Genomic DNA, 27911 nt, shown 5'->3' on the forward strand with positions numbered 1-27911 from the left:
TCACGAGGCCTCCTTTTCAGCTGTGACAGCCTTTCAAACTGAATATTGAAATAAACCGTACTTAGTACCAGACATTCAAGTCACTGTGTGAAACCATGATCTTCAAAAGTAAAGAAGGATATTCAATGGTGTCGCTCTCGCTATGAGAGCAAAAAGGGATTTTAGGCCATTATGAAATGAAATGCCATAAAAATTTCTTTAAAACGGTTTTTATTTATTACCTCTTTCATTTCTAGTTATATAGTTTTATAATGTGCGCAAAGTAATAATATACATAGTGTCTAGTTTATTCATATATTATAGTGTACCTAATATTTTATAATAGATATACTTTTGTAATGTACATGCTATTGTATATTTACGTATATAGTTCATGTTTATGATTTATTAGGTTCTATGTATATGATTTATAAACAAATAGGTATCAGGGACGCCTGCTCAACATTTTTTACTGGTGATGTATGAACAATACAGTTTGAGTTCCGGGTGACGGCAATGCCCAAGGGGCCCCTCCAGCTCTGGCACTGGAGGCCACATGGAGAACACTCTACTCTGAGTGGGGACATTCATAACAGAGACGTCCCTAGATTGGGCCTCACCTGGCATACAGGTGGAGGCTCAGGCATGCACATTTTATAGCTAAGGAGTCAGAAGTACAAAAGAGTAAGGCATGAGGAAGGCTTCACCTCGCAAGGGCAGCCCCATCATAAAGACCAAAATCCCCTCCCCAGGGATAAGAAGGACCACAGTCTTCCCCTTCTCACCCCTCCCACTGCAGCAGAAGGAAAACATGACTTCGCTTCTGCTCAGGGGCTCTGAGAGGGTAACTGTCTTTCCTGGAGCATCACAGCAAATTGGAGATGGAAACTAAGTGTAAATGCAAGCATCCAGAGTGCTAGGTATGGCCTTTTACCTGCTCTGCTCTCTCTGGGCCTTGACGCAGAGCCTGGTGCTTAGTTACCAAAGTTCTCACTCTTGTCTCTGTTGGGAAGCCCTTCCTGCTATTCATTTCAGTCTTGCATGCTGCAAATAAAGCCTAGAATGTTCAGGAGGTTAACCAGTTCAGTTTTCTGCCCCATTGTAGCAAAGAATATCCCTCTCCAATCTTTGGCATCTGTCTTAACCCCAGAGAAGAGAGTCCCAGAGAAAAGTAAGGTCGGCACCTCTGCTACCCTCTCAAGGGGTTCAGCAACTCCCTGAAGCAAGATGATCTTTCTCTGGCACAAAGGTGTTCACATCGCTCCCTCCCTGCTCCTGCTCTGCTTAAAAACATCCCTGTAGGGCTTTCCTGGTGGCGCAGTGGTTGAGAATCTGCCTGCCAATGCAGGGGACACGGGTTCGAGCCCTGGTCTGGGAAGATCCCACATGCTGCGGAGCAGCTGGGCCCGTGAGCCACAACTACTGAGCCTGCGCGTCTGGAGCCTGTGTTCCGCAACCAGAGAGGCGGCGATAGTGAGAGGCCTGCTCACCGTGATGAAGAGTGGCCCCCGCTTGCCACAACTGGAGAAAGCCCTCGCACAGAGACGAAGACCCAACACAGCCAAAAATAAATAAATAAATTTTAAAAAGCATCCCTGTATCTCCATCGCCCACAGCAGAAAAGCCAGGCTGCTTAGGCTGACCTCCACGCCCTTGACCCCCTAGGTGAGCCCACCTGCATCACTCACCAGCAAGAAACAGAAACCACACTAGCTAATTTAAGCAGAAAGGAATTTCATGCAGGTAATTCTATGCTGACAAAATCACCAGAAGGGCTAAAGGAACAGGCTGCACCAGCAGGAATGGCTCCCAGAAAAACATGGGACGCACCTTGCGAAACACCTCCTCTGACACCGTCTGGAAGGTAAAAAATCAGGAGCCGCCCGGGGTCTGTTGGCTTCAAGAAGCATCACCTAACTGATTCAGGGGTCAGGAGACCATTTCAGCAACAACTTCTCCATACTCACAAAACTGGACACTGGATGCTAGAAGCCAGCCGCCCCCCAAAATCAGTGTCTCCACAACCAGGCTGAGCAACAAGCCATGTTCCCAAGTCCGTTCGATTGACAGAACCTGTTGCCTAATCAGAACTCTAGCCGCAACAGAGTCTGAGGAACACAATGGTCAGGGTCCAGCTTCTCCAGCTAAGGAAGGCTCACTAGGAGAAGAGTGGGTGGAGGTCGATGCTATATACACACTGTCTCTCCAGATTCTTCTCCCAGCATTCTTCCCACCCTCACCCTGAGTTCCAGCTACAGAGAACACTCCAATGGTCCTGGGAGCACCCCAGGCTCCTTCTCACCTCTCTGACTTTGCCCAGGCGGGTCACCATACCCCTCTATTTTGAATGTGCTCTGAGTCTGAGATGCTTTCTCTGGTTCCAGGAGACAGGGGTTACCATAGCCCAAAGCTGTCCAACAGAAATGTAATCTACATGTAATTTTAAACTTTCTAGTAGCCACGTGTTGAATAATGGCCACCCCCAAAGTATCAAGTCTTAACTCCTGAAACTTTCTAATGTTACCTTATTTGGAAAAAGGATCTTTGCAGATGTAATTAAGTTAAGGATTTCATGGTAAGATTACCCTGGATTATCTAGGGGAGCCCTAAATGCCATCATATGGTCTTCATAAGACAGAGGTAAAAGATAACACAGACAGGGGAGAAAGCAAAGTAAAGACAAGGCAGAGGGACTTCCCTGGTGGCACAGTGGCTGGGAATCCGCCTGCCAATGCAGGGGACACAGGTTCGAGCCCTGGTCCGGGAAGATCGCGCATGCTGCGGAGCAGCTAAGCCCGTGCGCCACAACTACTGAGCCTGTGCTCTGGAGCCCGTGTACCACAACTACTGAGCCTGCGTGCTGCAACTACTGAAGCCCACGTGCCTAGAGTCTGTGCTCTGCAACAAGAGAAACTACTTCAGTGAGGGGCCTGCGCACCGCAGCGAAGAGTGGCCCCCGCTCGCTGCAACTGGAGAAAGCCCGCGCGCAGCAACGAAGACCCAACAGATCCAAAAATAAATAAATAAAATAAATTTATTAAAAAAAAAAAAAAAAAAAGAGACAAGGCAGAGATTGGAGCAACGTGGCCACAAGCCCAGGAATTCCAGGGCAGCCACCAGAAGGTGGAAGAGGCAAGGGACAGATTCTTCCCAACAACCCAATTTCAGGTTTCTAGGCTCCAGCCTGCAAATGGATATATTTTTGATGTTTTAAACCACCAGGTTTGTGGCAATTTGTTATAGCAGCCTCAGGAAACTAATAAAACACATCTCAAATAGTGAAAAGAAGCAGGTGAAATTAATTTTAATAGTATATTTTATTTAACCCAATATCTATAAAATATTATCAACATGTTATCAATATAAAAAGCATCAATGAGATATTTACATCCTCTTTTCCATACTAAGTCTTTGAAATCCGAATCGTGTTTCACGCCTATGACACGTTTCAATTTGGACCAGCCACATCAAAAGGGCTGAATAGCCACATGTGACTAATGGCTACCAGAGAGGACCAAGCATTTCCCCTCCTTTGTAGGATTTGGGGAGCACCAGCCTGGGATTTGGGGACTTATTTGCCTATGAGTCATCGTCTCCCATAGACAGCATGCTCCTTGGGAGCAGGAACCTTGTCCCATTCATCTTGGTATCCCAGTGCCTAAACATAAGAACATTCAATGAATGTATTTTGAATGAATGTGTAACAGATTCTCTACAAGAAAAAAAGCCCTGTCAGAAACTACATTTTTTGTTTTTTTGTTTGATTTTCCCTCTTCCTTAGTGAGAGGAGTTCAGGATCCCTCAAAATATAGGCTTGGAATCCCTTCTCTTGGAAGGGTAGATGTAGACCAAGTTGCCCCCAGCAGCCAGGAAAATGCTATATGTTGAAGTTGGAAAGAAATGCTGTGAATAGGCCTGTGTCTATTAAAGAAGTTGACTCTGTAATTAATAATCTTCCAGAACTGAAAGCACAAGGCCCCAATGGGTTTACTGGTGAATTCTACCAAACTTCTAAGGAAGAAATTACCCAATTCTCTACAATCTCTTTCAGAAGCTAGAAACAGAGAGAATACTCTAACTCATTCTAAGAGGCCAACATCACTCAAATACCACAACCAGACAAAGACATTACAAGAAAACCACAGATCAATGTCTCTCATAAGCATCGATGCAAACATCTTCAACAAAATATTAGCAAATTGAGTCCAACAGTGTATAAAAAATTATACAACACAACCAAGTGGGATGTATCCCAGGTATGCAAGATTGGTTCAATATTCAAAACTCAATTAATGTACTCCATCACATCAACAAGCAAAAGAGGGGGAAAAATCACATACTCCTATCCATAGATGCAGAAAGAAATTCTGTCCCGCCCCTTGGGAGGCTGATCATGTCAAGAGGAGGTGGGGGGAAGGTAGGGGGAGCAGAGGGAGGTGGGGGATGAGGCAGAGGCAGGGGGGCTGAGTGGGCAGGGTCTGTGAGGTGGCTGAGGCTGGAATCAGTGTTCCTGGGACTGGCTTAAGGTGAAGGAAGCAGCCAAATGTGAACCAAAAGAGTCAAACCTGCCAAGAAAGACTGTAACCCTCAAGCACAGGGTCATAAGCCTGGGGATCCCAGACCTGAAGAACTGCAAAAACTGGCCTCAGTGTCAGCCCCCAGGAAGGCAGCCAGGGCCAACACCAGGACCACTCCAATCCTGGCCCGACACTTTGACCCCCCGTAACCTGCCGCTTCCACCTGAGGATCTCAGCAGCTGGCTGCCCATGAATAAGGCTGCTGTGGGCAGTGCACCCTGTTTTGCAGCTGCATCCACCCCAAGGGAGGGGCAACATTTTCTTCATTCAAAGACACAACTGCTCACCAGGCTATGGGCCAGCTGGGCTGCGTGAACACCCAGAGACGCCTTTCAATGCCACCGTCAAGAGGGATCACCTTTCACAACTTTGCACCGTTGTACTCCCTCGCCTCCCACGACACAAGCTCATCATGCCTCCATGAAGCCACAGAACATCAAAAACTTTAAGGTCAGAAGCCCTTCCACTGAGCATTATGGGGGCACTGGGCAGCCCACCCACCCCTGAGATTAGCCACTTCGGAGATCACCCTGAGTCCCTGGGTTGGAGACTTTGCTGGCTTCCTAGCTTCAGACCAACCTGCCCAGTTGGGGCTCAGCTCTACCAGCAGCGGCCCTCCCCCACAATGGCTGGATGTCCCCTCACAATACTCTGGGACCCCTGGCACAGAACAGGGAGGGACTGGAGCCAGGGAGAGGGAATGCCTGGACTTTTGGACTGCCTGCCATCACTCCCACATGGAACTTCCACAATACCGTGCAGAGGGATAGTCCATGAGTGAATGAGTGAAGTCCAGCAAGGCTTTGAGCCCCTTCTCAAAGCCCTCTAGACACTCAGACCCTCCTCCCCTTGAGTTAGAAGCCTATTCCCAGGCTAAGAAGAAAAGACAATATCTGTGCCCCGCCTGAGTTCCGACGGGCCCCTACGCGGTGCCTGCCACACTGACCCAGCCCAGAGAGCACGGGGGGGCCTTTGGGAAGGGTCTCCTGTCCCCTGTCATCCTGCTCCCCCAAGGCCAAGGCTTCACTCTCTGCTAGCCCTGCCAACCCCCGGTTCCTCCCCTGGCTGGCACTGGCTGAAGGGAATGCCTACAGTACACCTCAGTCCTAACAAGCCCTGTCCAAGCAGGGGTTCCCCGGAGCACGTGGTTCCCAGGGAGGGGATGGGCAGCAGGAAGCTTGGGACCCCCCGCCACACACCCTGCCCCAGCGCCCACCAGGGCCAGGCCGCCCCCCAGTGCTTCCCTTCCCATGCCCGTGCCAGCCCCACCTGAGCGGTGCAGACCTGCGGGTGGGGCCTGCCGGCTGTCAGGCCACGTGTAGGGCCTGGGAGGGAGGACAGAGGGCGGGGCTGGCCGGCTACTCTTAAGGCGGAGCTGGAGGTGAACTGCACCTCCCCTTACTCCTCACCTGGGCTCTGACAGCCTCGCTCCGTCCCAGGAGCCAGGAGTGAACGCAGGAGTGTCTTGCCTGCCCGGGACACCAGGTAGGTGCCTTTATTCTTTAAGGAGAAGAGAGGGAGGCTCAGCTTCTCCACCTCTCCTGGGGCTCAGAGTGAAGGTGGAGAGAAATGGGGGAGGGGCTGGGCATGAGCGGAAGATGGTCTCGGGACCACAGACCCGAGTTCTGCACTTTGGGAGAACTTAATCTGTAGCCCTCAGTGTACAGATGAGAGAACCGTGGTCCAGGGAGGGGAAGAGGCTTGCCCAGGGGGCCCCCGAGGCTTGGGAAGGGAATGGACCCAGAACCCAGCCTCCTGCCTCCCAGCCCGGAGTCCCTGGGGCCTGGCTGTGAGCTGAGCCCCCGTGCTGGGCCCTTCAGAGGCCACCAGGAATCCAGGGAGTGGCGGCATGGCCTGCGCTAGTCCTGCGGGTCCCTGCCTGCTGTCCCAGGGCCTGCTTCACTGGGTCTGTGTGGAGAGCATGGGACAATCAAAGCCACTCTTCGAGCAAGGGGGTGGAGTGGAGAATTGGGCTACTGGGACAAGGTGCTTTGGGGGAGATTCAGCCTTCCCCCTCTGCTGCCCTCTCCCTCCATTGACCTGGGCTTGTAGAAGGGAAAGAGTAAGTCAGGAGAAGAAGCTGGCAATGAAATGGATGAGGGGATTTGCCCAGGAATCAGGATCCCCCTGCCTCCAGAGCCCTTGGGAACAAAGAAAGAGATTCCCGTCCAGTGAGTGGGCGGGTCCTATAAAAAGGGGCCCTCCCTACCCACTACAGCCCGCCTATATACATACACACAGCACTGAGCCCAGGGACCTTCCCTTCACCTTTAGAGCAGGAAGGAAAGAGCTAGAGAAGTGTGCTGGTGGGGACAGGAGAGGGAAGGTGTCCAGGAATAAAGGAGTGAGACCAGCCCTGGGAGGTCCAGTGGTGCTTCAGGGAGTGTTAAAAGTGAGAAGAGTTTGAAGAAGATCCCAAGGGGCTGCCTGACCTTTGCTCAATCCCAGGCCTGTCCCACTGGGTTCTGGAATCCCAGAATGGGCAGAGAGGTGAAAGGGATCTTAAATCTATGAAGCAGTGGCATAGGGTGTGGGACTTGGAGCCAAGACCACCTGGGTTCAAATCCCAGTTCCACTACTGGGTTCTGTGGGTTGTATGACCCCAGGCAAATCCCTTAACCTCTCCAGCCCCACAGGAAGAGTACCTTTTTCAAAGGAACCATTGAGAAAATGAAATGAGTACGTTTTAAGTGTCTGTTATGATCACATTCCCATTATACAGATGGGACAACTGAGGCCCAGAGAGGAACGGACACTTGCCCAGCGTGGAACAAAAGCAGTTTCCAAATCAGTAGGCAGACATACTGGGTCCGGGTCCTGGTCCTGGGGGAGGACCCAGGTCCCCAGTATGCTCCCCAAGGACCGTAACCTCAGGCTCCTCTTTGAGGCCCAGCCAAAAACCCTGCAGGGTGTGCTGAGATCCTGCCCCAACAAACCCAGGCCACTTGGAGCCAAAGCTCCATGTCCTCAGCTGCCCCCAGAAAGAAGCTCGGAGGCCCATTCCCTTCCACTGCCATTTATAGACACGCTTCCCGAGCCTGGGATGCGCCCGCCCCCTCCAGGACCCAGCCAAGGAGAAGTCTGGCAGCAGGGCTGGCAGGAGCCGTGGGGGAGAAGAGGGTTCTGGCTTTTCTCATTAACTTACTGTGCGAACTTGGGGCAACTCACACCCCCTCTCTGGACCTCAGGTGTTCCTCGGCATTTGAACTCTATGTGGTATAAGGAGCTAAGAGTCTAAAGTCCACAGCCTGCGTTTGAATCCCAGCTCTACCACTTTTCTGGACATGTGGCCGATACAGATTTTTTAACCTCTCTGAATCTCAGTATCTTTATCTGTAAAATGGGCTGGTAATAGGGATGCAGTACTTCCTAGGGTTATGAGAGGATTAAAAAGAGTTACCATAGGGAAAATCAGTGCCTGGTACATGGTGAGAGCTCAAAAAAACGGGAGCTATTATTATTTATTATTATGAAGGTATTATATTCTATTGATATATAAGCCCTTATTTCCAAGTAATATTTAGAATTGTCCAACTGGTTTCACAAGCAAGACCTTGCTGCTTCCACACCACCCTCCAGGAGGGGACAAGGCAGGAATTCTTATTCCCATCTCACAAATGAGGAAACTGAGGGTCAGAGTTACACCTTAAGGAACTGTTTGAGCTGGGATTCGAATCTGAATCTTCAGACTCCAGAGTTCGCATTCATTTCATTTGCCCCAGGCTGGTCGCAATGCCTTTTCCAACACTAGGGTCTGACTCTAAAGCAGGATGTGGTGGAGGCATCTTGTTCATTGCAGCTCTATTTACAATAGCCAGGACATGGAAGCAACCTAAATGTCCATCAACGGATGAATGGATAAAGAAGATGGGGCACATATATACAATGGAATATTACTCAGCCATAAACAGAAACGAAATTGAGTTATTTGTAGTGAGGTGGATGGACCTAGAATCTGTCATACAGAGTGAAGTAAGTCAGAAAGAGAAAAACAAATACCGTATGCTAACACATATATATGGAATCTAAGGGAAAAAAAAAAAAGGTCATGAAGAACCTAGGGGTAAGATGGGAATAAAGACACAGACCTACTAGAGAATGGACTTGAGGATATGGGGAGGGGGAAGGGTAAGCTGTGATAAAGTGAGAGTGGCATGGACATATATACACTACCAAACGTAAAATAGATAGCTAGTGGGAAGCAGCCGCATAGCACAGGGAGATCAGCTCGGTGCTTTGTGACCACCTAGAGGGGTGGGATAGGGAGGGCGGGAGGGAGGGAGATGCAAGAGGGAAGAGATATGGGAACATACGTATATGTATAACTGATCCACTTTGTTATAAAGCAGAAACTAACACACCGTTGTAAAGCAATTATACTCCAATAAAGATGTTAAAAAATAAAAAAATTAAAAAAAAGAAGAAGAGAGAAGAGGCGTTGGAGGGTACCTTGGTCGGGGTGGGGGGTTGGGGCCAGTGAGGCTCAGAGCAGGCAGTGGTAGCACAACCAGCATATCCCAGCTCCTTACAGTTTTCTTGGCAGCCTCTGTTCCAGAACCTCTTACTTCCTGTAAGAAACCACTAACATGTGGCATTAAGGCTAGACAAGGGGAAGAACTTCCCACATAAGGGAAATGAGGAAGTTGAGACATCTTTTACCAGATGAGCCCTCAGGGAGTGAATATCATCTGATGATGTCACTCCTCAGATCAAAACTGTTCTGTGGCTCACCATTGCCCTCGGGGTTGAGTCAGCACTACTGAGCCCAGCCTGCAAGGCTTTGCAGGGTCTGGCCAGCCTGCCTTCCCCACCCCAACTTCCCCTCCATCCACCCTAGGTTATCTCTGTTTCCCAGATGCTCAATATCTCCCCTGTCCATCAGGCCTCTGAATACACCTGCCTCCTCACCCCTACCTGGCTCGCCCAGCCAGCTCCTGCTTTTCCTTCTTGTCTCCCTTTATGTATCCCTTCCTCCAGGAAGTCCTCCCTGACCTCCCCCACTAGTGCCTACAGAGTCCCCTCTGCCTCCCCACCTCCCCTCCTCCCCGATGGCACTGTTTATGATTGTTCACCTGCTTACCTGTCTGTTTCACCAACTGGCCCACATGGAGTAGCAGCTAAGTGCAGGGGCCCTGACATCACGCAGTCTGGGGTCCAGTCCTGCTCTGACATCTGTTGGCCTGATGAACCTTGGGCAAGTTACTTACCTCTCTGTATCTCAGTTCTCCCATTATAAAATGGAATAATAATAGCATCTACTAATAGGGTTGTTATGAGGATTTTTAAAGGTTTTATGTGTAAATACTAGGGTGTAAGTGCATAGTAATTACTCAGTAAATATTAGCTAGTATGTATTTAATAAATAAGGCTGGGACATAGTAAGTAGCCAACAAACGTCTATTGAAGTTATTTTATTTAATCATCACTTGCATAATGTTTATTATGTGCTAGGCATATTCTAAACATATTACAAATATTAGCTCATTTTATAGATAAGGAAACCGAGGCACAGAGAAGTTAATTAACTTGCCCAACGTTGCACAGCTAGTAAGTGGTGGAGCCAGGATGCAAACCTGGGGCAGACTGGCTCCAGCAGCCATGCTTTTAAATGAGTGAATAAATATGCCTTTGTTTGGGGGGAAGGGAGCCCGGGGCTTCATCTACAGAATTTACTCAGTTCCCACCCTCGCCCCCACCTCTGCTTCTTTCAGGTCCCAAGAGCTCCTGATTGGCAAGTGACATCTGTGGGATGTGAGGCTGGTTGGAAGCCGGAGGTAAACTGCCAGGTCACTACCCCCACTATGTCCCAGGTGATGTCCAGCCCCCTGCTGGCAGGAGGCCCCGCAGTCGGCTTGGCTCCCTGTGAGGAACCCAGGAGGGCCCTGCACCCAGCACCCAGCCCCGGCCTGCCACCCCAGTGTCTTTACTACACCACAGAAGGCTGGGGAGCTCAGGCCCTGATGGCCCCCATGCCCAGCAAGGAGCCCCCCAGCAGGCTCCAGCAGGCCCCACAGGCTGGAGCCAAAGCCAGCTGCCTCCCGCAGTCCCCTGGGGAGCAGGCCTCGGGAGCCCTGGAAGACCTTGACTCCTACATTGACTTCTCGCTGGAGAGCCTCAACCAGATGATTCTGGAACTGGACCCCACCTTCCAGCTGCTCCCTCCAGGGCCTGGTGGCCCCTGGGCTGAGCCCACCCAGAGCACTACCTCGAGGAGAAAGAAAGAAGAGCCTGAAGCTTTGGGTAAGGAACTGGGGCACAGTGCCAGGAGGAGGGCTTGGGGACCAGACTTCGTGAGGAAGGAGTTTTCTATCAAATCAGAGGAGCAGGGGACAGTGTCCTACTGAGGAGTGCTGTGCAGCTCTAAACAAGTTACTTAACCTCCCTGTTTTCTCTGCTCTATAAAAGAGATAAATATAAGTAGCCCTCACGGTCCAATTCTACTTGGTTCTTGAGTTTGGAAAGTGATGGATACCTGTTTTATGTAATTTTTCAGAGAATTTAAATAAGCTAACATGGATAAGCATATTATACAATGCCATGCATATAAATAAGAGCTTGATAAATGTGGTGTCCCTGAATCTCACTGTTCTATGGTGTCTCTCTTAGGTCCTAACCTGGCACCCTGAAATTTTTATAGGAATAGTATTTTCACCTTACCAATAACAATAAATGTAAATAACTTCAAGTATAGATAATAGTAAATATAGTAAATAATTGGGATGTGATGAATTTTTGAGTGTTTATTACTTTTGTTTTTAATATGTTATTTCATTGTAAGTTTGTGTAGTTTAATCTTTAGTAATGGTTTAGCCATTACTAAAGATTAAACTACACAAACTTACAATGTTCATATAATTTAGCAACCAACTGGAAAAAATCTTGAAAATTTAACAATCAGCTTTCATGAGCTGGTTCAAGCCAACCCCAGGATACCACCACGTCCAAGCGTATCCAGAAATCTCTGCATCTGGCTTCAGTTTCCCAAAGAGTTTCAAGTACACTTTGAGGATGAGGGTCACGGAGCAGCAGCCCCATTAGACAGGCTGGAAGACTGAGGCCTCCAGGGGTTTAACCAGCGTGGGTTAGAGGGTGTGGTGAGGATTAGAGATGGGATCCAGGAGAATTTCTACTTATTGAGCATTTATCATTCTATCCAGGCACTGTGCTGAGCCCTTAATAATTGAATCTTTGATCTTCCCAATCCACCTCCATGAGACGAATATTTTATCCCCATTTTACAAACAAAAAGACTGAGGTTGATGGACTTGAGGAAGGAGGCAGTCTAGCCTAATCACTGGAATCAGGCAAACCTTACACAAGCTGTTTACTTCACTTCTTTGCATCTCAGATTCTTCATCTGTAAAATAGAGATGAGTTTGCACTTCAAAGGGTGTTGCAGGGATTGAAAAAATAACATTTGATGGGTGTTTATCACAAATCCTGGGACACCGTAGGGCATGAAAAGTGGTGGCTGTTTGTAGTCAACACTGGGGTTGCGACTAAGACCAGCCCCAGGACAGGTTCAGGCTCTGGGGTGGAGGTCAGCCCGGCACACAGGTCCTCTGGCATCCAGGCTCCTGGTCTCCAGCCAGCCTTCTGCCCCTCCCACCGAGCACTGCCTGACAGGCCTATTAAAAGAACCACCTCCATCCCTCAAGAGTCTTCCTGCTTCTTAAGGCCAGTCGTGGGCATGTCTCTGCAGGAAAGGTGGCTTGGGACTAATTATCACTGGCCGGAGCAAGCCCAGGACTTTAACGCTCATGCCCCAGAGCAGGGCTTCCACACACTCAAGGCCAGCTGGGGCAGGACCAACCTCTGGGGGGCGTGTGCTTGTACAGGGTAGGGGTGTTGATAACAGGGCCCTTCCTCCAGGGGACCGATGGGCAGTTGTCTGCGTTCTCAGATGCCCTGGGCACAACCTGCCATCGTGAGGATGTGTCCATCAGACTCTGGGCAGCAGGGGGTGCCAGAGAGCAGCGGTGGTCAGAGGGTCCTGATGAAGCCACCTAGCTCTGCCCTCGCTCCTTCTGATGGAATTTTTAAAAATCCTCTCCTCCAACCTCTGCCGGGACACCTGTGATGCCTGGGAGCTCACTACCTCCTCGGACAACCAGCAGGTCAGCTCCCCGTTAGAAAGTTCTCTGCCATCGCTAAGAATAGCGAGAGCCTGCATGTCACTGTGGTGGCTGCACCTTGCTCCCCAAACCCTCCCCTCAGACCACTGCTACTGGTGACAAAGCTCTCCCAGCCCATGGCACTGCAGTGAGTTTTCATCCAGCCAGACGTATCCAGTGTGTAGAACTCCTCTGTTTGCACTCTCATCCATCCTACTTTTGGGGTGTTAAGTGGAAGACGTTCTATAATTGTGATGCTAGCAGACGTTCACTGCTTCTCTTTGTCCTAACTTGGCAAAAGCAAAAATTAAACATCGGCGATCTTGTGTCGATCCCTCCCCTAAAAATGTCCAGATAGATTTTTGTAACACGTAATTCCAGCATCTACCCTGTGAAGGAAATACTGGAAACCTCATTTACAGATGAGAAGACTGAGGCTCAAGGAGAGGAAGCGATGGCCACAGTCACACAGCTAGTGAGTGGTAGGTCAGCTCAAAGCCCGGGCCTCTGGGCTCCAAAGTCCACGTTCTTGCCTTTCTCTCTTCCTTGGAGCTAGTTTCCTGCCCTCCAGGGCTTCAGGGAGGCTTCACCGCCCTAGTGCTCCCAAACCTTCATCCAGCTCCCTGCCTCTGCCTCTTGATTACCCTCCTTCAGATTTACCCTGGGGGGAAGGGGGAGGAGGTACCAGTCCCACAGGGAACATGGCTTCTGGAAGCAAATACCATATCCCTTCCTTTATCCTCTCCGCCACCCCTCCCCATCTTTGGAACAGGGCCCCACATTTTATTTTCCAGAATTTCTGCCAGGCAAGGCGGTTTGCCAATCCCAAGTGAAGGGTGTTTAATAACCGTCTCTCCAACCCTCCACCCACCTGGCCTGGTGCCAGGCGCCTGCATCCACCCAGCACTGCTCAGACTTGCCCCAGGGGCCTGTAAACAGCCGCTGCTCCCAGGTGATAGGGTGGCGGCCCTCCACCTGCCCAGCCCCATCCACCCCGGGGGCAGCAGCGGGAGTGACTCACAGCTCTAGAACCCCTCCCTCCCTTCCGGCCGCCTCCACTTGCCTGGCCCCCAAGCAAGGCCTTTCTTTGGTAGGTGTTTGGATGACCCTGTGAGTAGGACCCAGAGCTTCACCAGGCCGAGAGATGCCCCCCCTCCAAAGCAGCCAGGCACCTTCTCACGGTCAAGGTCTTGGGAAAGGGTCCTAAGGAGTCCCTCCCCGTGGAAGAGCCCACCCCGCCCCCAAACAGAGCACAGGAGCAGGGCTCAGTTTCTTCAACCTTTCTGAGCCTTGATTTCTCATCTGTTACATGGAATTAAGAATGTTTCCTACTTCGATCGAGTCATGAGGTTTAAAAGAACTAACACGGGTAACGTGTCTGTAGCAGTGCTGGTGCACAGCACTCAGTAAATACCAGCCTTCATTAAAAACGGTGCAATAAATGTGAGCTCCACCGCCACATTTCTCCAAGCCTCAGTTTCCTCCTCTGTAAAAGCAACGCCTGCTGGCACTGGGCATAAAGGCTCTTGTGAGGCTTGAGAGGATTATGGATATAAACACTATAAAATCCTATTTAAAAAAAAAAACAAAAAGTTGTGCTTGCCAACCTCGCAGAAGAATCCACCCCATTCCAAGACTTCTTCTCTTTCAGATCCCACAATACATTGTGCCAGATATTCTACTCTTGCCCTCAGCAGTGAGACCCCCACCTTAGCCAGAGAGTATTAGCCATCTGGCCAATACTGCCCCCCAGAAGCAGGAAGGCAGGAGATGCTCCTCGAAGCCCACCATGGACCAGGCTCCAGGCTCCAGGCTCCATTCATCAGTGTATTTCATCCTCACCGCAACCCTGGAAAGGTGGTTTTAGATCCCCATTTTACAGATGAGGAAACTGAGGCTCAGAGCAGTTAGGAAAATTACCTGATGCTTCTTGGCGGGAAAGTGGCAAAGCCAAGACTCACACCCAGGTTTGTCGACAAAGCCAGGCCTGTTCCTCTACCTGCTGGGACAGCATGTCAGCGCCCCTCATCTGATGCAATCTTCCACCCCCACCTGGCCCACGCAGGCTCAGACAGAGGCAGTAGCCATGAGCAGGGCCAGAAGGTCCTCCCCAGGAGCGGGCTGGGGCAGGCAGGGACTCCACAGTCATGCTGGGTGGGGGGATGGTGCGTGTGCCAGAGCCCAAGGGGGTGGGAGGCTGGCAGACAGGAGCTGAGGGTGCAATTTCTCACCGACTCTGCCCCGGATTCCATCCTGGGAAGCCAGAGGCAGGACTCACAGCCCTGCAGAGGGAGAAACTGGGTAACCCCCATCTTCCACCACCTTTCCTAGAACAGCACCGAGGACAGCTCCCCTCCCCCCAAGTCAGGAGGAGAGGTGCCCATCCTCACCATGGGAGAACCACAGGGTGCCCCACTCTAGGAAGAAACAAGGTCTCAGAACAAGAGTCCTAGATGCCCCCATTGGGGAATGGAAAGAGCATCAGGGTGAGTCAGCAGCCTGGGGTGCTACGAGGCCCACAGCTCAGTAAGGCGGCATGCCCTGCCCCCAGAGAGTTCTCGCTCGAAGGCTAACCCTAAAGCGAACTCCTCAACCTCCAAGGTGCACCCAGATCGCCAGGAATCTCGCTAAAATGCAGATTCTGATTCAGCAGGTCTGGGGTGAAGCCAGAGATTCTGCACAACTTCTCAGCTCGCGGGTGAAGTGGTGCCGCTGGGCTGGGGACCACAGCGGCGCGGCCCAGTGCACACTGGAATCAGCTGAGGAGCTAAGCCACCCTGAGGCCTGGGCCCACCCCCAGAGGTTCTGGTCTAATTGGCACCGGATGGAGCCTGGGCTTTAGGACCTTTAAAAGCTCATCAGGTGATTCTAGCATGCAACCAAGCTTGAGAACCCCTGCCTGCTTTGCAGGCGCAGACATAGAAACAGCTTTCACAGGCCTGAGTGATAGGGGCGTCCGAAGATGTGACTGGTGCAGTCAATTCAGCCTGGGGAGTGGAACCCACGCGAAGGAGAGGATCTCCCAGTTTTAAAGGACTTACTATGTGCCAGATGCAGTGCTGTGCCGCCTACACTCATCTCAGTTCATCCTCACTGTAACACCAAGAGGCTGGGTATAGCTGCCCCATTCTACGGACGTGGAAACTGAGGCTCTAGGTGGTGAAGTCATTTGGCCAAGCTCTCTCAGAGAGTAAGTGGCAGAGCCAGCTCTGAAACCCAGGTCTGTCTACCTCCAGGACCCGTGTTCATGGCACTGCCTCTCCCCACCCAAGGGAAGATGTCACAGAGAGGGTGACTTTGAAACTGGGCCATGAAGGTGGAGCTGAATGCTGATCCTGATCCCAACAAACTTCTCTCTGGTCTTCAACTTCCTCATTTGTATAAGAAAGGGGAGGGGCTTCCCTGGCAGTCCAGTAGTTAAAACTCCATGCTTCCACTACAGGGGGCACGGGTTCTACCCCTGGTCAGGGAACTAAGATCCCACATGCCACACAGCTTGGCCAAAAAATTAAAAAAAAAAATATATATATATATATATATATACACACATATATGTATATATATATATGTGTGTGTGTGTGTGTGTATATATATATACATATATATATACGTGTGTATATATATGTATAAAGAAAGGGGAGACCAGATGGTCTTGAGGACCCTTCCAGCATCCTTGTTCTGCAAGTACAGTCTCCCTGTTTTCACCAATGCTCTGTTTCTCTCCCCAAAGATATAAAGTACATCGAGGTGACCTCGACCAGATCAAGGTGCCACGACGGCCCCCAGAGCTGCTCCAGCCCGTCTGTCACCCCACCCTTCGGCTCCCCTGGCCGTGGCGCCCTTCTCCTTTCCAGAGACATCCCCCGAGAGACTCGGAGCAGCAGCGAGAGCCTCATCTTCTCCGGGAGCCAGGGCAAGGGGCACCAGCGCCCCTCTCCCCCCTCGGGGGCCCCCTCCCCTCATCCCCCACCCTCTCCCAGCATCTCCATCCCTGGAATGGGAAACAAGGCCTCAGGCCGCCATGGCTTGGGCTCCCCACTGGTGGCTTCCCCAGCCTTGGAGAAGGGGCTGGGGGGCAGGGTCTCCATGCTGTCAGCCAGCCCAGCATCTGATGTCAGTTACGTGTTTGGAAGGTAGGTCACTCCCACTGCGGCTTCTGACGTTGCCTCCACAACTCACACACACACACACACACACACACACACACACACACACACACACATCTTAAAATCACAGAGGGACACCCTACTCTTTCTGAGCAAAATCTGGGCACGTACCAAAAATAAAAGTGAATGTTCTTTTTTATGCCATCACAGCCATTTGGCTCTCAAGCTTTTCTCAAGCATTTAGAATATGATTCAATATACAAAAATCTTGACTTCTACCTACCTCTCGGGAAAAGAACCACTGCATTAATGAGGCTCACCTGTATCCTTTCCAGCCTTCCTACAGCCCATCTGTAGGAAGGTTTTTAAAAAAAAAAAAAAAAAAAACCCAAACACAGGATGTAAACAGAATCAGGGGGTCTGGGATGAACCATCCAGGAAAGAAAAACCTTCGTCTTTGTTCCTGGCAAAATCTAGCAGGAAGGAGACAAATCTGCCTGGGCATTATTTACAATCGCCCCAGCCCAATTCTCTGCAGGCCTCAGAGCAGAGCCACACGCATACCCATCCTGCCCAGGAAGACCAAACCCCAGGACCTCTGTCCCCCATACCAACTCCAAAGCCACTGTGCCAAGGCAGTCCCTGGCAAGGAGACTGGGATTCCACAGCCATGCCCGCTGGCACAGGCCTCTGAGCTCAGGGAGAAGCCTGGCTGGATGCAGAGCTGGCCTCCTTCTCTTCCTCCAGCTGGGGAATTCCGTCTGCATGGGCCATGGACATGGTCCAGCTCAGGTCCAGCCTGTGTGCAGGATTCTTGGGAGTGCTGGGGGGCTGGTGTGACAACTCAGTTGGACCTGCCTAGCTGGGAAGGCAGAGGGAATAGAGTCTAGCCTAAGCCCATGTGACCTGCAGGGGGCCAGCCCACTGGCTACTTTAATTGACCACAGACCCTGCAATGCAGGTACACTCCTGTATCCTTCAGCATCCCTTGGGGATCAAGTGGGCATACCCTTTGCTCAGGGCTATGGGGGGTGGGTGGAGTACTACTCTGACCAAAGCCGTGGGTACCTAGATCACTAAATTCCAGAGCCTAGCTCTGGCCCCCAAGTGGCCACCCCCACCCGCTAAAACTCTGCCTGTCTGGTGCTCTCCCCTTGCCACAGCCAGTCCTTCCTCCGCTCCAGCATCTCCAGCCATCAGTCATCTTCGAGATCCTTGGAAAGCCCAGCCGGCTCTTCCTCCAGCCTCCACAGCCTTGGCCCGGTGTCCTTGTATACGAGAGCCAGTGACCTCCAGGTCCCCAGCAACCCCACCCCAAGCATGGGCCAGCCCAGAGCAACCCATTCCTCACCACTGGCCAAGGAACATGCCAGCAGCTGTCCCCCATCCATCACCAACTCCATGGTGGACATACCTATTGTGCTGATCAACAGCTGCCCAGAACCAGGATCTCCCCCATCCCAGAGGACCCCAGGACACCAAGACTTTGTCTGCCCTGGGTCTACTTCTTCCAGCAACCCCTGTCCAGCCACCAGGAGCCATAGCCAGACCCTGCCAGATGCCCCTCTCACCACATCCCCAGAGGGTAAGTTGTAAACCAATCAGCACCTCACACTTTATAAGGTTTGGCTAATGGGGAATAGACAAAGCACCAGTGCATTTGCTTCTGCAACAGCAGGTCAACACATTGATTAAGTATCTACTGTGCACCTAGCACTGTGCCACATAGTAGGGACACAGTCTAGAAAGAGAGAAAAAAACCAAAGGATCACTGTAGAGTAGGATAAACGCAGAGGTAAAGAGATGTTCTAAGTCTTATGGGGCTACAGAGGAAGGAATGAGACTTTTCATCTGGGAACTGAAAAGGCTGGAAAGTGGATCAGAGAAGTCCACGGCCAGAGCAGGAGAGGAAGGGCAGACCCAGCAGAAGGAACAGCCAGGCCACAGTCACGAAGGTGTGGAAGCACGTGGCGTGCTTAGGAAATGACTGGAATGTTGGGTGCGGGATGAGGTCATTGGGAGTAATTTGGGGCCAGATTGGGAAAGACCTTGAACGCCAAGCGAAAGAGTGCACTTTACCCTTTAGGCAATAGGGGACCGTCAGAGACTCTCAAACAGGAGAGCGATGGGGTCAGAGACACACGTTCAATCGATCACTCTGGCAGCTGCGTGGCAGATGGATTGCAGGGCCTGGCTTGGCAGGGAGAGCAGTTTTTCTTTGGTTCTGTTTGGGTTTTCATCACAAAGTGGTCCAGGGCAGGGCAGAGGGCGGAGGAGAGAAGACAGAGCCGGGAGACCCTCAGGATATGGAAGCAGCAGGCTCGATGACTAACCCACGAGAGGGAGAGTCAGTCCTAACTCAGACATTGGTGGATGACGAACACAGCCAGGGGGTGGACAGGGTAACGGGAGACAATGCATTCCAGTTCAGACAGCTAAAAACCACAAAACAGCAAACACCCTGCTTCCCGTAGTCTGTGACTACAGGCGTCCAAAAAGAACAAAGCCAACCAAGAGCCCAAAGCAGTAAACACAGAGGCTAAGCCTCAGCACCCCCAGGGTGTTTCTCTCCCAGGAGCAGAGCCCACGGCTCCCTCGTGGCTCAGCCACGAGGCTCCCGGGGCTCTCAGTCCTCACTGGGCCACAGACATCAAGGTACTCCTGGGGGGTGTGTAATGTTCACCCTACCCCGCTGCTCGCTCCCACCCAGGAAGCCACGTCGGTGCAAGCAAGAGAAAATGAGGTGACAAGTGTGCCTTTGAAGCTGCTCTGATCTGTTCCTAGGACAAATCATTTGCAAATCTCAGTACATTTTTTATAATGAGTTACTCTCAGCTGGCCACGACACACCTTTTCAAGATGCCGAAACTGAGAACCACGGCTCTCTGCCTTAGGGACCCAGGAAAATGGGCATTTTAGCATCTCAAATAGCACATTTACTTAGTCTAAAGGGATTTTGCCCCTTTAGGCATCTGGAGATACAATGGAGTAGGTGTAGGGGAGGGTGGGTTGAAAGGGACTGCTGGGTGGAGGAGGGGGGAGGGTCTCAGCTCCCCTCTTTCCAGCCTACAGGGTCCCCCTCCTCTGTCTGTCTCCAGGTCCTGCCAGGGACATGCAGCCCACCATGAAGTTTGTGATGGACACATCTAAATACTGGTTTAAGCCAAGCATCACCCGAGAGCAAGGTAAAGGGAAGCCCTGTTTTAGGGAATGAGTGACCCAGGAATCAGGTCCAGGTCCTGGCACCCCACATGGGGCAAATGGGGCCCTGGGTCCATGTAGAGGAGGGAACGGCAAATGGCAGGTCCAGGGAAGGGGGGTGTCCTGTGAACCCCATGACCTGAGGAAATAATGACTGCAGCAGGAATGGTGGAGGTTAGACAATAGAAAGGACTTCCTGGGAACCAAAGGTGATTCTGTACCATCTGCTCTATGAAGACCCAATGGGGCTGAGGCACAGAGGGTGTCCGGGTTCGGTGGTGACTGTCTCTGACCCAAGGATTGTTTCAGCCATCGAGCTGCTGAGGAAGGAAGAGCCGGGGGCTTTCATCGTGAGGGACAGTTCTTCATACCGAGGCTCCTTCGGTCTTGCCCTGAAGGTGCAGGAGGCCCCTGCACCTGCCCAGAACCGATCAGGTAGGCACCTGTCTCTGTCCTCACTCAAGACCTCTAGGAGGCCACAGGGTGTGGTGGGTTCCAATGCCGGCTCTGCCCCTGGCTTGTGGGGTGACCTTGGGCCAGTCCCATAATGACTCCTGGGAGGAGGGCCTACCTCAGCCCCCTCCCCGCTGCCCCCCAGCGCTGAGGCTCCCCGAGTCCCCAGATTCCCTGCTCTACCTTCGTGGTGGGAAGAGGAGGATGGTCCCAGCGCCCCCTCTCCAGGCTGCTCTCTCCTGGGTGTCCACCTCTGTCCAGACCGGATTTCTTGTGAGGGAACCTAATGTAGTAATAACATGTGTGCTAGCTTAACCCCACATACAACACTCATCGATGGGGCACGCACCCTGCCCCAGGCACTGTGCAAGGCACCGGGGAGACCTCACTGGGGAGAGAGAGAGAAACACATCATTACATTACAAGGTACCTGGGTCACAGCCCCTCACCTAAGGCCCAGGACTGACTGTAGCTCTCACACAACAAATGGGTGAGGTAACAGACACTCCCAGAGGGAGTTAATGACACCCCCCCCCCCAGAGCAAGCAAGTGATAGATCAAGAGGATAAAAACCCCGTATCCACATTCTCTACACCACGCCTCTCTGTTTAAATAAGAAAGTGACCTCTGGGCAGCGTTAGTTATCAAGGAAGCCTTGCCAATGAGCGCAAAGAAAGCAGGAAGCTGCAGGCTGGTGAAGAGGCAGGGGGCGTGGTCCCGCCTCCCAGGGCCAGCCTGGAGCCAGCAGGGACCGTCTGGTGGAGAATAATAGCACCTGGGAGGGGGGGTGGGTAGGGGGAGAGGGAAACCAGGCCAAAGAGTGGTGATTTGATCTAAACAGCGCCGGCAGCCATCCCTGATGGCTGTCGAAACCAAAAGAAAGGTCTCCTGAAAAAAGAATTACTGGGGCTTCCCTGGTGGCGCAGTGGTTGGGAATCTGCCTGCCAATGCAGGGGACACGGGTTCGAACCCTGGTCTGGGAGGATCCCACGTGCCGCGGAGCAACTGGGCCCGTGAGCCACAATTACTGAGCCTGCGCGTCTGGAGCCTGTGCTCCGCAACAAGAGAGGCCGCGATAGTGAGAGGCCCGCGCACTGTGATGCACAACTAGAGAAAGCCCTCGCACAGAAACGAAGGCCCAACACAGCCAAAAATAAATAAATAAAAGAATTACTGGACACAGAAGCCTTTGAGCAAAGGTGTGGGCACCTCCTTCGTGGGAGGCCTTGAGGATAGGATTCCTACCTGCTGTCCCACCCAGAGGCAGGGGGATGGACAAGTTAACCTCTGGATGGGCCCCGAGGAGGCGGGTCAGGAAATGAGTTGCACTCCCATCCACATGCTTCCTCTGTCCAGGCGAGGATGGCAACGACCTCATCCGCCACTTCCTCATCGAGTCTTCTGCCAAAGGGGTGCATCTCAAAGGAGCCGATGAGGAGCCCCACTTCGGTGAGCCGAGCATCTCCAGCCCCCAGGCCCCTGGGGTCGGGGCGGGTGGCCTGGGGAAGGCCTCCTTATGCCGGGCTCCTGTTTCCTTGCAGGGAGCCTCTCTGCCTTCGTGTGTCAGCATTCCATCATGGCCCTGGCCCTGCCCTGCAAGCTCATCATCCCGAAGAAAGGTGGGCTGGGGCCCCAGACCTGTTTGTTCTCAGTAGAAAGGCTCCTGGTGGTCACGCCTCACCTTATTTAGGGATCATTTTAGGGTCATAGTTAAAAGTGCACACTCTGGGGGGAATTCCCTGGCGGTCCAGTGGTGAGGACTAGGCGCTTTCACTGCCGAGGGCTCGGGTTCAATCCCTGGTCAGGGAACAAAGATCCTGCAAGCTGGCCCACGTGACCAAAAAAAAAAGAAAAGAAAAAAAGTGCATGCTCTGGAGTCCGTCCACATCACTTCCTGGCTGTGAGAATTTGAGAAGGTCAACCTCTCTGAGCCTCCATTTCCTCATCTATGAAATGAGCACGGTCTCCAGCACACCTACTTCTAGGACTGGTGTGGGGATGCAGCGAGAAAGCTCAGGCAAGGCTCTTGGCACAGTGCCTGGTGCAGAGTAGATTCTGAGAAAGAGTAGCTCCTTCCTCAAGAGGATGAAAGGAGCATAAATCTGCCTGTTCGGCGAGGTTTGGTTTTTACTTCCGGGTCCAGCATTTACTGGGTACCCTCTCCTTCATTCACAGCTCACTCCAACCCTGTGAAGTAGGCATTGCCGTTATCCCCATTTCACTGCTAAGAAAAGGAAGGTTCGAATTTGAACCGAAGTCTCTCTTACTGTCTTGTTCCAAAGTGTTCAGGGAACTAACAGAGAGCAAGGACACGGCTGTATCATGAAAATCAAGGAAGAGAATTATGAGAACAAATAAATGATCAATGGGTGAAATTTGGGAAAGAAAGAAAGAGAGAGAGAGAGGGAGGGAGGGAGGAAGGAAGGAAGGAGGGAAGGAAGGAAGGAAGGAAGGAAGGAAGGAAGGGAGGGAAGGAGGGAAGGGAGGAAAGGAAGGTTCAAGGCATTAAGTAACTTGCCCAAAGGCACAGAGTCAGACCTCCAACCCAGATCAGGAAGCCCCATCCAAAGCTTACAGCCCAACGCACCCCCAGATGCACCCACACCTCAGGGTGTGCAGGAGAGCCACTAGGGGGGTTCTGGGAGAGGAGTCAAGGCCAGGGGAGCCCCTGGTGTGGTGATGGCGAGAGCCTCCCTGCTTTCTGCAAAAATCGCCTGGGTTTCCGGTGGGGTCCCAAAGAATGAGGAGGTCAGGGGCCTGTGAGGCCGGGTCACTGCCACAGTCCAGGGGCTGGAGGAGGGAGAGGGGCAGGAGGGATCAAAAGGCTTGCCAGCGAGGCGTTTGGGGAGCCCGGGGTGGCTGTTTGCCTCATTACAGGAATCACACCTGGTTTCTCAGCCAAGTCACTTCCCGAAGGTGTGGGCGGAGGTGGAAGAGGTTCAAAGGGCTGAACGAGGCCTGTTCCAGGAGGGGGGGTCCACTGACTGCACCCCGCCCCCTGGGGGCCTGTTCCATTGCTTTGGCTCAGAACTGGGAGGTGGAGACGGGGCCTCAGACCCCTCTGCAGACGGCCGGGCCTCCTGCCTGAAGAAATCTACGGGTGAGTGGTATGGGGCAGGGGGAGGCTCCGGGCATGGCGGTGCCCACCACCCACAGGGCACCTCCCAGCCCTGCGCACACACGCACACGCAGGTCCACACGTGTTTCCCATTGCAGCTTTGTTTCTTCATCTTTAACAAGGTGCCACATTCCTCCCCCTCCCTGTGAACCAGGAGATGAGAGGCTGCAGGCAGTGGGCCAGGAGGAAGAGGGGCAGGAGAGGAGGGGCACAGTGAGGCTTACACCCCCTCCTGCACACACGGGTTCGGGAGGGGCACACAGATGTGCGGGGGTCTCTCTGGGTCTGAAGGACCTGCCCTGGAGGTGGGATCCTCTGTGGAGTGTCAGGTCCGAGTCCTGGGGGCTTCTACAGGGGAAGGGTCGCTCCTCCTCACGTCCAAGGGCCAGGCACGGGTCAGCACTCGTCTGAGTGGCAGCTCCTACTCTGTGCCCTGAGCACGATGGCCCCCTCCCCATTCCTGTCTCCTCTTCCTTCTCTCAGCAAGGAACCAGGGCCCCAGGGGGAGGGTGGGGAGGGGTGGAGGCAGCACCAGCCGTGGGACAGAGGAAGGCTTGCCTGGACGCCCCTACGTACGGGGCAACATCCCCTCCCTTGCCCCCTGCTGGAAGGCCAGGGGCCAGAGCAATGCAAACAACAGACGACCCCAAAGTCCCCTGGGGTTGGCCACAAATTTCAGTGGCCCATACACTCCCTGCCCACCTGTCCAGTGGCTCAAAGAGGAGCCCTGCTAGATTTCCAAAAAAGGAAGGTACTCCTATCCCCTGGCTCTGGACAGAGGGCCAACCAGGGCCTGGGTGACCTCCACCCCCACCCCAGTGGATTCTGGCAGGGCTCCAACGCAGTATCTGCACCCCCCAGGTTGCCATGCCCTGTACCTGAGCTCCGTGAGCGTGGAGACCCTGAGCGGAGCCCTGGCGGTGCAAAAGGCCATCTCAACCACATTGGAGAGGGATGTCCTCCCCACACCCACCGTGGTCCACTTCAAAGTCACCGAGCAGGGCATCACCCTGACTGACATCCAGAGGAAGTAAGGGGCTTCCCTTGCCCTGGGGCTGAAGGGCTGGGCAGGGTAAGCTGGAGGGGATGGCTGAGATGGCTGTGGAGCAGTAATGGAGATGGAGTTCAGACTCCTGGACCCAGCAGGGTCAGTGACGCGCTGAGTGACTCCAGGCAAGTTCCCTGCCTTCTCTGGCCCTCAGTCCAATGACCTCCTGCCAAAGTCCCACTTCACCATGACCGATGGATTTGGAATTAACCAATAGTCATTGGGCACTGATTAAATCTGTATCCACTGATGGAACATCTCCTGTAGGCCAGACTCTGGCTGACCAATGAGATCACTCCTTCCCAGGCTCAGGGATTCAGTCTAGCAGGATCCTGGTCCTGGGCTGGAGGAATAAGAGATAACCAGATGCTGGGAGTTCCCTGGTGGTCCAGTGGTTGGGACTCCGCACTTCCACTGCCTTGGGCCCCGGTTCAATCCCTGGTGGGGGAACTAAGATCCCACAAGCCGCGTGGCACAGCCCAAAAAAAAAAAAAAAAGAGAGAGAGAGATGACCAGATGTAATTCCTATCTTCATTAAATGACATGATAGGCAGTGGGAGTGGAGCAGGGTGGTAGAAAACCCCAACACGTAGGACAGAAGGCAGATGCACTTCATGAAAGGAGAGAAGTGCAAACACGTGCCCCGGGCCCAGCGGTGGGAAAGGTCATGGCAGCCTGTCAGGGGTCGTCAAACTGAGAGTTTCTTGGACGACAGGGAGCTGGAGATGGTGGAGGCGGGGCAGGACACTGGGACGGGCTCTCACCAGCTCCCCTTCTCTCCCGGCCTCTTCCCAGGGTGTTTTTCCGGCGCCATTACCCCTTCGCCACCCTCCGCTTCTGTGGCATGGACCCCAAGCAACGGAAGTAAGTTCAAGTCTGGGCCAAACTAAATAGACCATCCAGGTCCTAGCCGCCCACTGACTCTGGGATTCGGATCCCAGACAGAGCCTGTGAACCTCAAGGGGTCAGGAGCAACAGAATGAGGGGAGGGGGACATGGTGGGAGTGGGGACACAACTGGCCATTATCTCCCGAAGCTCAGCCAGACTCCTGTGAAATGGGGCAAAGAATTGGTACTCAGGACTGTTATGTTCCTTTCCCACAGGTGGCAGAAATACTGCAAGCCCTCCCGGTAAGACCTTCCTCTCCACTCAGTCGCCATGAGAGGTCTCCCTCGGGGAGGCCTGGACCCAACATGGGGAGGGAGTGAGGGAAGGAAGGAGGCCCCGCCCCGATCTTAAGAGCCCATGGGTTTGATGGGGGACGGCACAGGCCCTGGCCCTCGGGAAGCCACCAGCTTGATGCCTTATGTGGGAGGCGCAGGCTTCAGTCTGTAAGGATGCCTCAGGCTGATGGTCAAGACACACCATCCCCCTCAGGAAGCTTCGACTCTGATGGGGAGTACACAGGTCGTGTCCTCAGGCGCCCCCATTCCAAAGGAGGGAAACCCAGATCTTAAACTCAGGGATCTCTCGGTCTGACAGGGGAGGCTCCCGTCATAACGAGGTGCTGGGCTGGGGAAGGGCAGGGAGGAAAGCTGCTGCCAGCCTGGTACCTCCCTGGGTCCCACCCCTCACTCAGGCTCTCCTCTCCCATCAGGATCTTTGGGTTTGTGGCCAAGAGCCAGACCGAGTCCCAGGAGAATGTGTGCCACCTCTTCGCGGAGTATGACACTGTCCAGCCAGCCTCGCAGGTCATCAGCCTAGTGGGTGCTCTGCTGCAGGACCCAGAAAGGATGTAGGGGAGGGAGCGTCCTGTGTGTCTTCCTAGGCATCCCGGTGGGCTTGCTCAGGATGCCCCCTCCACCCTGAGCAAGAGGCATCTTACCACCCTGATGGACCAATCCCCTGGACTGGAGGAGAGCGGTACCAAGTTGAAACCCTTGAACTCAGTATGACCTTCAGCGGTGACCTTCATCCAGACCCCCCCCCCCACAACCCGGGCCTCAGTTTCTTTAACCTTAAAGGAGGCCAACAGACAGGATCAGCTGTTCTTCTCAGATGTCTGTGGGCATCTTAACAAGCTCCCTGTGATCCTGAAGCACACCCACATCTGAGGACCCCCCACAGGAAAATAACCTCTGAAGACCCCTGACTCCATCCTCCTGGACGCTCCCGACACAGTAGCCTGAGCTAGAGACCCGTGACCCCTGCTTCATGGCAAACGCAGGTACGGGGTCGGGACTCCTGAGCCCTGGCCCGAGGCTGGCTTGAGAGCAGATGGGTTGCCAGCATTGAGGACCAAAGGAGGGATGGACTGACTCTCTTTCCCTCCATATTGTTCCTTTCCCCATTTCCCTGACAGCTTATTGAGCTACTATTCCCAGGGCAAAGCTAGATCTGCCTGCCCTGGATTCTTCAGCCAACATGGCCCTGGTTGTTAGGCAGGTTAACAAGTGTAAACTTGCCCCCATGGTCAGAGATGACCGAGCTGTCCTCACGATCTTGATGTCTAATCCCTTCCATTGCAAATGAGCGTTAGCTCCATCTTTTCTTTCAATTTCTCATAAGCGAGTGTTCCACAGCTGCCCTGGTGTTACTTGTGTCACTCACACCTGGGGGTGGCGGCAGCTAGACCTCTGCTCACTCAAGCAGACACAGGAGCTGGCTCTCTCTGGTTCTGCCTCAGCCCCAGTCTTGTTGAGTCCTCTGCGCTCCAACAACACAAACACACACACACGCACACACACACACACACAGCCCTCTACAGTACTGTGGCGGCAACTGACCTCGTAACCACATGGGGGCAGCAGAGAGTCAAGAATGCAAACAGGCAGCCACCCCAAGAGGCTTGGAGAAGCTGGGGGGTCTTTCCCGCCCCACCCACACCGCCCTCAACCCTAACCCTAACCCATTAAGACCCCCAAGAATCTGGAATTGTTTGTCTAGCAGACCTGGGGTCCTAAGGAAACCAAACTATGAGGGTTGAAGATAAGACTCAGAAAAGAAGCCCATTTTTGCTCCATGAGGGACCAGTGCCTGACCCCGCCCAGCTGGGGGCCCTGCCAGAGAATCATTATCTTTGGCCAAAGTTGGGCCTGAAGGGTTATTATTTCAACCCAGAAAACCAAACCGGACTGAAGCAGCCCTGGGCTGGCGGGACCGGCTGAGACCAGCCCACCCAGCCTGTGGTCAGGCACTGCCCCACCCTGGAGACTACAGAATCCAGACAAGGTTCTCAAGGTCACAGCGCCCAAGTTCTCAAGGTCACAGCCTGGGAGCTGGCAGAGAGCACCCCCCCCCCATATATCTATGGGTGCCTTGTAGCACCATGGAAAATAAAGTGTCTGTCTTTGCACAAGAGTTGGTCCTACGGT

General features: G+C 52.9%; 1 protein-coding gene across 1 annotated transcript; it reads left to right on the top strand.

Annotated features, from left to right (window-relative positions):
• Positions 1–5959: 5959 nt before the first annotated feature.
• Positions 5960–27883, top strand: TNS4 (tensin 4). Its single transcript, XM_007177598.2, has 13 exons — positions 5960–6041; positions 10268–10796; positions 16401–16803; positions 17940–18361; positions 19875–19961; positions 20287–20412; positions 21787–21879; positions 21972–22049; positions 23459–23530; positions 24410–24578; positions 25392–25460; positions 25701–25727; positions 26195–27883. Exons 2-13 carry the CDS (start codon positions 10358–10360, stop codon positions 26334–26336), a joined length of 2127 nt encoding a protein of 708 aa, XP_007177660.2. The 5' UTR covers positions 5960–6041; positions 10268–10357; the 3' UTR covers positions 26337–27883.
• The last annotated feature ends 28 nt before the right edge of the window (positions 27884–27911 follow it).

The sequence above is a fragment of the Balaenoptera acutorostrata genome, chromosome 20 (genome assembly GCF_949987535.1).
Source record: "Balaenoptera acutorostrata chromosome 20, mBalAcu1.1, whole genome shotgun sequence".
NCBI classification, from domain to species: domain Eukaryota; kingdom Metazoa; phylum Chordata; class Mammalia; order Artiodactyla; family Balaenopteridae; genus Balaenoptera; species Balaenoptera acutorostrata.

Bases quoted from the DNA above. Each gene is read 5' to 3' on its own strand.
- TNS4 (XM_007177598.2), top strand. From the start codon at position 10,358: ATGTCCCAGGTGATGTCCAGCCCCCTGCTGGCAGGAGGCCCCGCAGTC. The intron at 10,797-16,400 runs GTAAGGAACTGG...CTCTCCCCAAAG, and splicing joins AGAAGAGCCTGAAGCTTTGG to ATATAAAGTACATCGAGGTG. The intron at 23,531-24,409 runs GTGAGTGGTATG...TGCACCCCCCAG, and splicing joins CTGCCTGAAGAAATCTACGG to GTTGCCATGCCCTGTACCTG.